This window comes from Siphateles boraxobius, unplaced genomic scaffold (assembly GCF_051911475.1).
Source record: "Siphateles boraxobius isolate OS27281-9 unplaced genomic scaffold, OSU_SipBor_1 18, whole genome shotgun sequence".
NCBI classification, from domain to species: domain Eukaryota; kingdom Metazoa; phylum Chordata; class Actinopteri; order Cypriniformes; family Leuciscidae; genus Siphateles; species Siphateles boraxobius.
In genome coordinates this window covers 6,921,705-6,936,803 of record NW_027508788.1, presented here as the reverse complement: position 1 = coordinate 6,936,803, position 15,099 = coordinate 6,921,705, and the positions used below count along the sequence as shown (strand labels likewise).

The 15,099-nt window shown below is 36.1% G+C and overlaps 1 protein-coding gene across 16 annotated transcripts in view; it reads left to right on the top strand.

Annotated features, from left to right (window-relative positions):
• The window catches only part of ncam1a (neural cell adhesion molecule 1a), a 257,883-nt gene that overhangs the window by 172,611 nt on the left and 70,173 nt on the right, over positions 1–15,099 (top strand). For all 16 annotated transcript variants that reach the window (XM_077233156.1, XM_077233153.1, XM_077233151.1 and 13 more), the window contains exons 2-7: positions 6,552–6,626; positions 8,691–8,900; positions 9,733–9,876; positions 10,839–10,976; positions 11,855–11,972; positions 12,852–13,012. In XM_077233156.1, the coding sequence (XP_077089271.1) occupies positions 6,552–6,626; positions 8,691–8,900; positions 9,733–9,876; positions 10,839–10,976; positions 11,855–11,972; positions 12,852–13,012 (846 nt within the window). The remainder of the gene's footprint in view (positions 1–6,551; positions 6,627–8,690; positions 8,901–9,732; positions 9,877–10,838; positions 10,977–11,854; positions 11,973–12,851; positions 13,013–15,099) is intronic.

The following is a 15,099-nucleotide window of genomic DNA, read 5'->3' as shown; positions in this document are numbered from 1 at the left end:
TTGTTTTCATTGTTTTTGCACCGCTTTGGTTGTTTAAATGACGATTTTAATCACTCGTATTACTGCAATAGCCTACCTTACTGCGTCCGTAACACTGCATGTGGGTATGGGAATCTTGTTGTGAGAGCAATATTGAATGAAGCCTCGTTTCAAACGGGTGTTACTAACGTGGCTAACAGAAGATAAACTAAAACATGAAATAAAGGGAACATTTAAGAAGTTCAAATGGCTGCGTTTTGATAAGCGCCTGGTACTCGGCCAGTGCTACCATAGCAACAGCTTTCTGGGTGGCGTCCATGTTTTTTCTCTGACTCGGACGTGCAAAACATACCAGAACGCTTGAAGTGTGGAAGTGACGTCATATCCGAGGGCCGAGACGGTTTGTTGACAATAATAGAACGCAGCATGAGTCAGAACGATTTTCTTTTTTTTTTAAATATTATTTGATCTAGCTAAGACACATTAATTTGATTAAAAAAGTGGCAGTAAAGACATGTATGTTAGAAAAAAGGTTAAAAAAGTGTGAAAAAATAATAAATGCTGTTCTTTTCTTCAAACAATACTTTCTATTCATCAAAGAATCCTGAAAATCACGCTTGCCACAAGAATATTAATCAGCACAACTGTTTTCAAAATTGATAATAAGAAATGTTTCTAAGCACTAAGTCAGCATATAGAAAGATTTCTGAAAGATCATGTGACACTGAAGACTGGAGTAATGATTCTGCAAAGTTATCTTTTCATTACAGGAATAAATTACATTTTAAAATAGGAAACAGTTATTAAAATATCATATTATATTATATTATTATAAAAAATGCAGTTCTAAAATAATTTTTTGCAAAAAATAAACACTCTTTCAAATATATATATCTGTCATTTGAACAATTTGTAATTCAGTAAGTGCTCTGGCTGATTCAGCGAGTTCATTCAGTGAAATATTTGACAGACCAGACCTGAGTCAAACTAGTCATGCTTTAGTTGTTCGTCATTTTGAATGATTCATTAAAAGAGTCATTAGTTTATGACTGGACTGGACTAGAGTCACATTCTGTTCCAGGTGGCATCTTATGTGATGAAATGGTTCATTTTAATTAGCTGTCATATTGAGCTGTGTGTTTAACTAAACGTAAACTATGGGATGTGTACAGGCTAAAACAGACACTTAACAGGTGTATGAAGATTACCAAATCATTAATCACTGACAACCTGAGAACAAACATGAATGGAGAAATAGATTAATATTCATAATCTCAGATGCACCTCACCTAGAGGCATGTCATATAAAATCAGTTGAGGTCAGCAACTCCATGCTTTGTACCAGGTGTGTGTGTGTGTGTGTGTGTGTGTGTGTGTGTGTGTGTGTGTGTGTGTGTGTGTGTGTGTGTGTGTGTGTGTGTGTGTGTGTGTGTGTGTGTGTGTGTGTGTGTGTGTGTGTGTGTGTGTGTGTGTGTGTGTGTGTGCGTGCCTGTGTGAGTGTGTGTGAATGTGTTTGAGTTAGCCTCAAATCTGCTGAGAAGGAATGACATCGTACATATCAGAGTTTGCCCATGCTCTTTCATCTTCCCTTCATAGCTCGCTTGACGTGGTATTTCAAAGCACCTTACACAGAATGGTAAAAATAAACTTACTGTCAGGAAAGTTTGTCAGTGAGAGAATCTCTTTAATCTGGCCCACAGAAATGTAAGCTCTCCCTGAGTTGACACCCAACGTCAGGCACATGTCAATGCACGGGCAGCTCATCTCCTGAAGTCTTCGTGAAGCCTCTGTGATTAATAGTCGTGTGTTTTGCCAACATCAGTGTCTCTGCCTCCGTTACACAAGAATTAATACACCATGTTTGCTGGCAAGTTTCGCCAGAGTACGGAGATAAATTGCTGCAGCTGTGTATTTGCATGAATATAGTGATTTAATGTAGAGGATGTAGCTTTGTGTCAGACACAAACACATGGATTGGTAACACATCAATGAACTTGGGAAAATGCAGAGCTGTTTTCATCCGCCGTCAAAGACTAATACATACATTTCATAGAAAATTTGACATCTAATAAATGCAGGATTTTACTAGCAGAAATGTGTGATCGTAAGTCAAGAGAAAATAGGAGTGGATGTAGCTATACAATGTAATATATATTTTCCTCATTTGAAAGATAGCATTGTAAGAGAGCTATAGCCCATATTCAAGATGTTAGGTTTGATATGTTCAGGCTTTTTGTGGGTACAGTTTGAAAAATAAAGTTCTTTCTTGCTTTTTCTTGCTTCTTATTGCTCTTTATTTGACTCAGAAAGGTCTATGTCGTCGCTCCTTCTTTTATGCTCTCGCTCCTCCGTGAGAGATGCGAGACCGGTGCGTCTCACAGGTGTCATTCATTATTACTCACGCCACTCGTCCAGCTCGCCACAGTCTATAACACACGTAGAAAGCTATTTGTTAGCATCCCCATTCATCTCAATGGCAGTAGCATGACAGGGCCATGCTAACCAGCCAAACTTACAGCTTGGTTGTCCAGAGGTAAATACTTACAGTTTAGCATATTAACTCACTCTCCTCATTTGGTGGCTAGTTCTTTTTCATTTTATTGTTATTGTGCTATATTCTATGAGATGAGATGATATACTGATTCGCTAAGTGAGATATCTATGAAGATTAAGACTGAAAGTGCACAGAGCATGTTAGAGGATCGTGCTGGCAACACAGCGAGTTACCACCTATAAGGCTGAGCTGTTTCAGATTTATTTTGTAATTAGGCTTATCGATTTGCCGTCCTATTGTGTTTTATGTGTTAATTTGCCTTCCTTTTGCTCCCAACAAGGACACAGAGCTGCACTTTTTCTGTATTGACACTCACTACACAAGGAGTCCAAACATTTGGCTTCATTCAATATACAGCCTCAAGACGCATTACCAAGTCAAAAGAGTTAAAATAACAATATCATCACTGTACCGGATTTCTCATGGTCTGCGTTTATTTATTTTGTTGAGTTGTTCAAGGCGCTCTAGTGTTTTTGAATGGAAATTTGACTATTTCTTCAGCGGAAATGCTTTCGGTGAACAAACAACTTAAGTCGTAGGCAAATATAATATGTTGGCCTTTTCCCTCCTGCAACTTTTTTTTTTATCTGCTTTTGTACTTTTTACTCAATACTGGATAAGGTATTGGATTATAGTGTTTTACTCAGATCAAGTATATACAGAGACTTTTCAATCTCAGGGACCAACTACTATAGCCGGGGTACTGCATATGCACTTAATACTTGATTTGGTTTTGAAGACATTTTTCCTTTTACAATATGTGCTGAAAGTGTAAGCGCGCTGTCTGGAAATTCATTTTGAGCAAACAAGACAGAACCACTGTTTCCTCCCACAGTACTTTAACATCAGCGAATATCTCTAGGTGTATTTCACATACAGACACAAACAAATAGGGATGGTCTTTGCTTGACTGCAGATACTAGAGCAAATATTCATACAACCACACATGACACTTTCTATCATGGAGCATGATGATGAAATACCTGTCTGTAGGTCTGTGTTCACTTTTGTCGAGGTTGGCAGAGGTTGTTTGCATTTTCCTTGTTCTACTACTGAAATACCCTGTTTCATTTAAAGCCTGACATATTAAATATAAATGTAATACACATATACACCTCAAATGTTTAGAGCCAGGAGATTTTTAAAATGTTTTTGAAAGATCCTCACCAAGGCTACATTTATTTGATCAAAATACAGTAAAATGGTAATATTGCTAAATATACTTGCTTTAGTTAATTTAAAGTAATGTTTTCTAATGCAGCATTTGTGCGTTATTTCTGTGATGGCAAAGCTGAATTTTCATTATTCTGTGTCACATTATCCTTCAGAAATCATTCTGATACGCTGACTTTGTCCTCAAGAAACATGTTGAAAACAGTTGCAGTTGTGCTGCTTAATGTTTTTTTATAAACATACATTCTCTTGCTTCATTGCAGTTAGGATTTTTTAAGCATTTCTATTGATTCTATTGAAGTTTTAATGTCAATTATGTGTACAGGGTATATACTGTACAATGTTCTTGCTATAAATTAAATACATTTTATTTATTTTACTTATTATTCATACTAATATATTATTTTATGTATTAGTAGTCATATTCATAATAAATTGATATGAATAATAAGTAAAATAATGTAATTACAGAACATTGTTATAGTGACATTCAAAGTGATTTTAAAATGATAAAGTTGGCTTCAGATTTTATTTTTTTTAAATGTCCTACTCTAAATGTATCTTAGTTAATTAAGTCGTATAGCTCAATGTAAATTCAAAAGACTTTTTGCAGGGGAGAATAATCAGATGTAGAGCACTCTGGGTAAAATCTGATTTATTAAATGCAACATTTTTCTAATTACCCATGATTGCAGTGTGTATAAGCGAGCTCTGTGTTGCAGAATGCCGCTGTTCAGAACGATCCCATGTGGTTTGGTTCTTGGTCAATTCCTCTCTTTTTGCAAACATCAGCAAACAAAACAATCTTGTAATTTCTTGATAGATTATAGTGTGTATGATTAACAAGCTCAACGGCACTGCAGGCTTGAAGTGATTCTTCTGACAAGCAACAATCAGATGTTGTTTGTCGGCAGGTACAGTTTCACTTGAGATGAGAGAGCGGTTTGCCTTCATCTCTTTTTCTTGCGACGTGATGGCATCTATCGCTCGTGGAGCTAACGGCTGCTTGCTGCATGGGCTCATCTCATTCACTGATGTTGATGCAGGAAGATGAAATGTATCAGCCTCATATCGTGAAACTAATATGCCATAATTTACCGCATTACGGACACCAACTGCACACGAAAAAGAAATGTCCAGGGAGCTCCATCAAGTGCCTTCCATTAAACTGGAAAATTGAAGCTTAAGGTACCATTATGAAATATCAGTGTAGTTCAGAACCCCCAGGTAATTGTGGGTGGAAAATTAGTTTGCAAGAGACCTATAATTCCCAATATTTCTGATAATGCATAGCCCTAATTGTCATATTTAGTCCAAGCATCAGCCTGCCTAGGTTTTTCAAGAAGCGCTTGTGACAGTTCTTGGGGTTACCATGGCTACGGTTTATTGCACATTGCTCTTGTATGCCAACACCACGTGCACCCATTTTTGTACCGCGGTAAATACTCCTCTCCGCCTGCCATATTAGCAGAGCTGGAAAAGTGCCAGCACTATTGACGTGTTGTTATCTTCAGGTCCAAAAATGCACGGCCCTGTGCTCCTCGTACACCCACTGACAACATCCTTCCCAGGAGTGCGTTTTAATTGGTTGGCAAGCCCAGTCACTGGGGATGTACAGCATATGCTGCTTCTTTTAGCTTCAAGACAGAAACTGTGATTTTATGTAAACTACCTTAGTAATTAGATAACAAAGAAAAGCTTTCTGCTGAAATTCTTCGGTTAGGATATGTAGGAGGAACATGTACAAGTGTGTATGGGCATAATTTAAGAATGGGTCATGATGAATGATTACCAATTACACTAGGTTTCATAGACCAAATATCATGGGATTTTAATTGATAAGTAATATACACTACCATTCAGTATTTTGGGGCCAGTAAGATTTTATGGTCACACTTTTTAGTTTGGGGTCCAATTCTCACTATTAACTAACTATTGTACGACCTTTGCCTCAATAAACTTCTAATTACGGCTAATTAATAGTTAGTTAGGCAGTTTTGATATTGGGTAGGATTATGTATGTAGAATAAGGTCATGCATAATAATGCATTTATATGTGCTTTATATACTAATAAAAAGCTAATATCCTAGTAATATGCATGCTAATAAGCAACTAGTAAATAATGAGAAGAATTGGACCCTAAACTAAAGTGTTACCAATTTTATCATTATTGTTACTTTTATTATTTGAAAGTAATGCATACGTCTATTCAGCAAGGACACATTACATTGATCAAAAGTGACCATAAAGGCATTAATAATGTTGCAAAAGATTTCTATTTCAAATAAATGCTGTTGAAACATGTCATGGTTTCGACAAAAATATTGAGAAGCACAATTGTTTTCAAAATTGGTAATAATATGAAAAATTGTTAACATGTTTCTTGAGCACCAAATCAGCATATTAGAATGAGTTCTGATGGATCATGTGACACTGTAGACTGAATTAAAGGCTGCTCAATATATAATTGAAAAGGTTTATTTATTTTTTTTTTTATTTTTTTTTACATTACCGTTTTGATGTATTTTCAAATAAATGCAGCTTTGGTGCACATAAGAGACTTCTTTCAAAAACATTAAAATCATACCGACCCCAAACTTTTGAATTGTTGTGTATATTTTTCAAGTTCTGCTCTCAAACGTCTGCTCAAAAATGTTTTATACATTTATTGATGTAGTATATCTGATGAAAAGATAACAAAGGATTTTTGATTAATAATTCAGGCAACCGACTAACTAGTTGATTGTAAAAAATCCGTAGTTTTGAACATCCCTTGTATGATTGGTGTATAATATGTGGTTTATTTCTGAAATATATATTCTCTCTGTCTCTCTGCCTCCCCAGGTGCTTTGCAAGTGGATATCATTCCGGCCCAGGGAGAGATCAGCGTGGGAGAGTCCAAATTCTTTTTGTGTGAAGGTAGGAGGATGACCCTCCTCAGATGAAACATATCGGGGGTCACGTCACATTTAACCTTCATGAAGTGCTTTTGATTTCAAACCTGCCGTCACTCCTTTGTTCAATGCATTTAAACAAGCCCTTTCATTCTGATGGGTGGGCAAGGTTGACTAAAGATTTGATGTGCTTATTTACAGTAGATACATTTATTGACCTGCCTGACTTTTGCAGTGAATCAATTTGTGAATTTTAGTCTTTGATTTGCGGTACAGAGCGAAATGTAATGTTAAGGCATGATGGTAGATGAAAAGCTAAAACAACTTCTATTATAAATGAGGAACACCTGAAATATTCAGAATGCGAAAAAAAAAAGTAAATGTGACTTAATTACAGCTATGTTATTTTTGGTTGTATTATTTATGTATTTTCATACGATTTGTGAAATATTTCACTGCACATTAACCATCTAGAGTGTGTCCTTCAGTAGCACTGGATGATATATCAAACATTGTGAATATATTATAAATATTTTTGTTGCAGATATAAAATTAGGCAACATCATTAATGTTGACATTTTTATTGTGCTTTTCATTTATAAAAAGCATGATTCATGATTGGGGAGTTTGATTCAAACCGTCTGTCAATGAATAGATTCAAAATTAGCGATTCAAATCGAACTATGTGATTTATTCATATATTCAAATGTTTTTAAATTCATTGTAAAATCATGTTAAATATATGGACGTCTAAAATATTCAATGTAACAGATATATGAACATGTTGTAGAGCATGTTTCTCAACCCTGCTCCTGAAGGACCCCCCAACTCTGCACGTACTCTTTATCTCCCTAATCAAACACACCTGATTCAACTTATTAGTTCATTATCACTTTGGCCCAGTCCCAATTCGCCTATTTATACTAAGACCCAAAAGTATGTACTCTTTTTGTGAAGAAAAAGTACATACTTTTGAGTGTGTAGCAAAAGAGTAGGCAAGCTTTGGGACATACTATCACGTCATCTTTAATGGACAGATCTGTTGCGTGCATCCTGTCACCGTAAACTGCCCTGTCAATCATCTTGTCACAGTTAAAATCCTCCATTAAATCTAATTTGATTTCCTACCGTTTCGGAGAGCACGTTCATCTGCCGGTCGTGGGTCTTTCATGCGGAGACTCTCCTCATGTGTTTGCAATTTGAATATAATGATGCATTTAAAAGGTAATGGCTAAACGTATCTTTACAAAAGTTCACAATGCTGCTGCAGATGCAATATAATGTAGACAACGTTGAATAAATAAATTTTTGTCAGGTTAGATACTGATAATTAATCACTCAAACCCCTTTTTTCTAAACCTCTCTACATAACCGCCGGACTCGGGCGTCCTCCATGTCTGTAGTTTTTTAACACTTTTCACTCGTGTTTGTAGTTCTAACCGAATCCTCGTCCAACGCGCAATGGGTTATGGGCAATATTAGCCGTTATAGTGTGCATCGATCTACACTTCGGATTCTGACCAGAAATAGTAGATCATCCGGGTATCTTTGGAACACTCATTTCAACATACTACAATTTGGGATGTACTAATTCTATTTTCGAATACTATTTAGGACAGAATGTGAATTGGGACTTGGCCATGGGGATATATGTGATAATGAGCTGATGAGTTGAATCAGGTGTGTTTGATTAGGGAGACAAAGAAAACATGCAGTGTTGGGGGTCCTTCTTGAGCAGGGTTGAGAAACACTGTTGTTGAGTAAGTAGGTACATTTGTTTTAAGAAAGTGTTTTGTTATATTTGTGCATGTTAATAATTAATTATTATCCTAAAACACACAATACATGCAAAATATGGAAATGTAATTATAATAATGTGATTTTAGCTACAGTATATTGTCCGACTCTGTTCTTGATGATCTGTTTTGTGGTGGATGGTGTGGCGTATACTAATGCCACACAGATTAAGATTAATTGAGTAGACAGGCTGTTTAAATGCATTTAAGGCAAAAGTGCAGTTTTCCTCGCAGCTGATGAGCTGATGGTCGGTCACAGTGTCTTCTCTCTATCTGTCTGTCTCTGGTTTCAGTTGTTGGAGATGCAAAGGAAATAGACTGGTTTGCACCCAGTGGGGAGAAGCTCATGCCAGGGAGACCAGACATCAGCATCAGCAAGGGTGACGAGTCCTCGTCGACACTCACAATCTACAATGCTAACATCGACCATGCAGGCATGTACAAGTGTGTGGCCAAAAGCGGGGACAAGGAGTCTCAGGGTACTGTCATCGTAAAAATTTTCCGTAAGTAAAATGTTTGTGTTTTCATTGCAAGAGGTCACATGGAATCGTGAGAAATAAGGTATCTAATAGTACCGGTCTCATCAGCAATTCAATTAGACTGGTTTGTGTGAGATGTTTTTCCAGTACACGTTCAGTATTTTAATGTTGCACGCTTTACTCTTCCCTAGACTTAAAAGGTTTGTAACACCCCCAAAGACAATAAATCATCTGACATTCACAACAATATTTAATAATAAAACAACAATAAACCAATAATGAAAGCATAAAGTTGCCACACGTCAATTTCACATCAACCACGCATGTGGTAAAAAGACGATCAAACTGAGAATTGCTATTTGCTTTTGCTTGCTGAAATATGTTTTATATGTCTTCATCATTATTTCAAGCCCAAAATGTTTGAAGCTTCATCAAAATGAGTTACTCCTGTAACCACTGTGTTTTCGTCTATATGCTGTTTTCGGCAAATTATCTAATAATTATTGGAGTTTAAAAAAACTTCTTTCATGGATAGTTTACCTTTCTATGCAATGCTAAAAATGTTTGTCATTTATTTTTATTTTGTCTAGTTCTTCCATTAAAATTATTAAACATACTCAAAACTAATATATTTCAGAAAATGTATCTTCATTAATTAGGTTTCTTTTTTTAAACCAGGAAAAAACCTTAAAACTATATGCACATTTTCTTCCTGAAAACAATCTTTATATCTTATGCATCTTTTCTTTTCAAGCTTTTACTAGAAAACAAGACAAAAATAGAGATTAAGAAAAGGATGTTTGTAATATTGGCTTCAAAGATGATCTATGAAGTGCATTTCAAATATCTTTTTCAGAGAAACTCACTTTCCAAAACGCACCATCGCCTCAAGAGTTCAACGACGGGGCCGATGCTGACATCATCTGTGACGTCATCAGCTCTCCACCCCCATCTATCATCTGGAAGTATAAAAAGACAAGAATCCAGCCTGAGACTGATGGTAAGACGTACTCTACCACAAGCAGATCTCTTTCAATCTCTCTCTTTCATTCCCCTTATGTCACCCTAATATATCTCTGTCTTCATGTATCTGACGTTTTTAAGGATCTCCCATCCTTACTTTCATATTTCCAGTCAAAAATCATGTGTGAGCTCTCTTAGCACTGTGACAATACAGCGATAATGAATTTTTACTCAAGTACTCAAAGTTTGATGCTGTTTTCATCTGCACTGTTTTGTTTGTCGAGTCAAGCCTCATTTGGATGAAAGTATTTTATCCTCTGAGGACTCCTCCCTCAGAGACCGCTGGAAGAAACGGTGACCGCAGCTCTCTGCTGTGAGACGTGAACTCACAGGCCTCTTTTCGCTTTTCACTGCAAAACCACTAATTGTAGCGGAGCTTGAAAACCAAACTGCTCTATGTAAATAACACATTTTCCACATTTATTTTGTTAACCTATTCCATGCTCTTCTTTTGTTTGACTGATGTTCGGATCAAGTACAATACAAAACACTCTATCTATGTAACACACTACTCTTACTATTACTGCACTATAATATTTAAAAACAAAAAAGTGGGCATTGTCCACAGTATGCTGTGTAGTGTGCACTAAGTAGTAAGCAAGTATTCAATTTACAACATGTCTATGCTAGAAAGCTGTGCTTTATCTTGCTGAATTTGTGTTTTTCATCATTTCTAATATATCAGTACTTTTTACTGTCTCCACGGAGTTGAAATAGTATATGCACCTTTACTTTGGGTCTTGAATACAGATAGCACTGCAGAAAAGCCTATAAAAATGATTTTATGTGGGAGAAGATGTGCAGCGAGTCATTTTGCTGCCCAGCATGTAATGAGAGGCTCGTTAACATGGTCTCCTTATCTTACTCAAGAGTAATTACAGTCTCATTTTGCTTCCTCTCTCACTTTTTCCTCTCTATGTTTCAATCTCACACCTACAGTCCGTTTCAAGGTCTTAAACAACAACCACCTCCAGATCCGCGGCATCAAAAAGACAGATGAGGGTGACTACACCTGCGAGGGCCGCATCATGGCCCGTGGAGAAATCGACCTTAGGGTCATTAAGGTCATTGTCAATGGTGAGGACTCAATCTCAGAGCCACCTGCTCTTTTACCTCACATGGTTACGGGAGCAGAGAGTCTATACAAATTCATTGGACGGTTCGGCTTTGGCAATTGCATTTGAAAGCAGTACATATTAAATAAATAAAGTAAGTGAAAAATGTATGCCTAAAAAAAGAAGAAAATAATACAACATTTGGAAAAATAAACTTAATTCAATATTTTTACATTGATTATAATCCTATTTTCTTGAAAACAATACATAAATGCTACAATAATACAAAAAAAATGCAGTGTGTAATGGAATATGTTCTCCCAAAAAGAAAAATCTACAATTGTATCTCCTTCAAATCGTGCTGAGCCCATGTGCTGTTGTTTTGTCTGGGGAACATACATGAAGAATGGTTCAGAAATCTTTAAAGGATTTTTTTCTCCATAATAGCAGTACTAGGAGGGGGGAAAAGCTCCAAAATTGACAAAAAAAAGTACTATTAAAGTAGTCTAAATGTACTTTATTCCAAAAGTTCTAAAGCCAGCCTATCACTTTACGTGACATACTGAAATTTTACTTTGTTATTTAGTGATTACTTGCTTCAGAAAACGTTATAATGTGTTATATATTTATAGTTTATGTACAGCTGATAAAAGCAGAGTACTCCAAAGAACCAAAGAAACAGCAGTTCGTCAAGGACCCAACAATATTCATACTATACAATGCCTGCTTTATTTGGATTATTGGATTTATTTTAGATGAACATTAATGGATACTCCACATTAAAGGCAAATGAGCTCCACCAGAAAAAAAGAAGCATTTTTTTATCAGTTTTAGGTAATCTATATCTTTAAAGTCAGTATATACCAGAATGTTCTTTTCACCTTTCTCGTTTTCTCCCAGTTCTGCCAAGTATCAGGACCCGCTACACTGAGCTTAATGCCACTGCAGACATCAACCAAGCCGTAATGTTGGCCTGTTACGCAGATGGCTACCCAGAACCCACCGTCACATGGACACGGTACGTGTCATTTCTTACCCACTCCTTTTTCACAGCCCCTTTATCTGTCTGTGCCAAAACAGCACCGAAAAAGTCCAGACAAATCTCTGTATTGAAAGCTAAGCTTTTCCCTGAATCCAGGTTGGGAGAGGGATCAGAGTTATTGGAGCTTGTAAACTAAAAGTGCTGTGAATGGCAGAGGCACTATTTCATCCTTTCAGCTGCCATTAGCTGTGGCAGCTAAGGCAGCTGGCAGCTTTCAGTATGTCTTTAACTCAAAACTCCAGTGACTTCTTTAACCAAGTCGTGACTGGTGCGGGAATGAGAGGACAAGATTGCATCAGGTCTGAGCTTCGCCTCAGGAGAAGGAGGGATAAGATCGCTCACCACAACCTCATTTATTTCAACTCCTTCACTGACAGTACTGTCATTCGGGGGCCATTTGAAAATGTCGCTCAATTGCTGCAGTTACAAGCAAAAGGAACAGGTATATGGATCCAAACTTTGAATGACTGATTTAGTGTCACAGGGAAACAACGCACACAGCATTCTTCCAAATAAAAAAGCCCATCAGCTTGATGTTTATGGCCTTCAGACATTATTTGCAGCTTTTATATTGGCTTCGAGACAGGGACATGTCAAGAAACCGAAGATGGCAAAGCAGATCTGCTTATATTTTTCCATCTGCTTCCTGGACTATCAGCATCATGAGAAGCTGTGCACTGCAGGATGAAGAATTCATTTCATGGGCAGGCACACATTCTCTCTGTATTTTCTGGTGTATGTGGAGTTGTGGCATCATGTATTCATGGCTTTGCTTGCTCAAGTAACAGCTCGAAGGCCAAACAGTAAACATATCCTCTCTTTCTTTCTGTCTCTCACTCTCTCTCTGTCCTGCAGAGGTAATATCGTGCTGGAATCCAATGAGAAGTACAGTCTGAATGAAGATGGGTCAGAGTTGACCATCAAAGACGTCAATAAGCTTGATGAAGGAGATTACCAGTGCATCGCTAGAAACAAGGCTGGAGAGAAGAGTGACGAAGTCGCACTCAGTGTGTTTGGTAAGTGAAAGAATTCTGCCATTACCATTGGAGCTGAACTGAAAACAAGTGTTTATATACGAGTTACCAGGAAAATGTTCTCTTCATTAGGACCGTACAATAAATCAATTTAAAATCAAAATCGTGTTATGGCCTTGTGTGTTTATTGAGGCGTGAAATGTTACAATATTGTTAAATGAATATCTAAACACTGTATGCACTGCGTGTTTCAAATTTGTGTCATCTATAATGTCGTCTACTACACGATGCATGCATAGGGCTCATGGTGTAGTTTTCAGCATCACAGAGCAACTCTACAAGTTACTATGCTAATCCAATGTAATGAAATGACACAGGAATTTGTAGTATTTCATCAGAGAATAAGCAGCATATTAAAAACTATAGTGAACTTCACACTGAAAGATCTTCCTTCAGTTTTCTTCCACAAATAAATACTATACTTTGTGAAAATTAAATATATATTTTCTGCGTATGTTGTATAGTAAATTTTTAGTTGTTGCTGTTATTATTATTATTAGTAGTAGTGGTATTCTATAAGGATTATTATTCATAATAATAATAATAATAATTAGAATTGTGTGTGCAGTATAGAAATAGTAAACTATAATACAGCATTATATATATATATGTTCTGTATATATACATACATATACAGAACATATATATATATATATACATACATATACAGAACATATATATATATATATATATATATATACATACATATACAGAACACACATATATATAAATATAAATATACATATATATATATATATATATATATATATATAGTATTTATAAATGTAAATCTTTATGTATATATGGTTCTGTATAATAGTTTACTATTTTATTATTATTATTATTATGTATTAATAAGCATTTATATAATTATTATTTATACTTATTATAATTGTTTACATAAGTGGTTTTCAACCTGTGGGTTATGACGATATTGCAGGGGAGCAACCATTTACTATTAATAAAAATAATAATTCTGTTAATGTATGCAAAAAATTCTAATTAAATATAAAATTTATAAAATTATTAAATAACTAATATTTTATACCTTTTATATTTTAATAATTATTGAACTGTTAAGCTCTCTGATTGGTTGTGTTGAGAATAAACCACCAATTTATATTCCATACGTTTGCTGCATACAGTTACTGTGGCCTACAACAGACTTAAACATGGACAAAATGGTTATCAACAACAGAGTCGTTGAAAAGGACAAATGCAGATGTTTCTTCATCTAAAAATAAGGATACATTTTCAGCAATGCCTGACATAAAAAAAAGCTAAACGAAGAAAATACAGTAGTGACCTATCAGTAGTCTTCACATGTGTGGGAGTGGAGAACAAGCAGCTACCGCTCTGTGATGCTGAAATGAAGCTTTACATGAATTAGCTTATTTTAGCTTTACTTTACATTTTTTACCTATACACATTATTTTACCGGAATTAAATTCACGTCAAGCCTGATCTCCGTTTGCAACTTTCTTCTCTTCAGCCACAGTGCATAGTAAATGCTAAACAATCACAAATTTGATTATACGGTCTAATTGTTATGTGTCAGAGTCTCTTGAGGCTCAGTCAGGTCCAGTTCCCGGGGGTGCTAGAGGGTGCCAAGCACCCTCAAATTAAAGCAAGAGCACCCTCAGTTAAAGCTGTAATAATAGGATACTGGTAAAACAGATTTGGCAAACGTTCCAATGCGTATTTGTGTTTGTGCTCTGGAGAGCGTCAAATGTTTCCATCTAAAATGTGCTTTTGCAGTGTTGTGCAATGTAGCCAATCACAAACATATCTGTTGATTTCTTGAATACAGTGGCCAATCAGAGGTGTTTAAGTTAGTTAGAATCCGATGAAAATGCAACAACAATGCATGGACAGGACAAAGATCTGCAGATATATTTGTATTAAGGCTAGAGCAACCAAGTCCTCACAAAACAACGCGACACAAATAGTCGGGTCTGTTAAAATTCTTGAAACAGGCCACGGAAATGGGCCATCGGTAACACTTTACAATAAGGTTCATTAGTTAACATTAGTTAATGTATTAACTAACATGAACTAACAATGAGCAA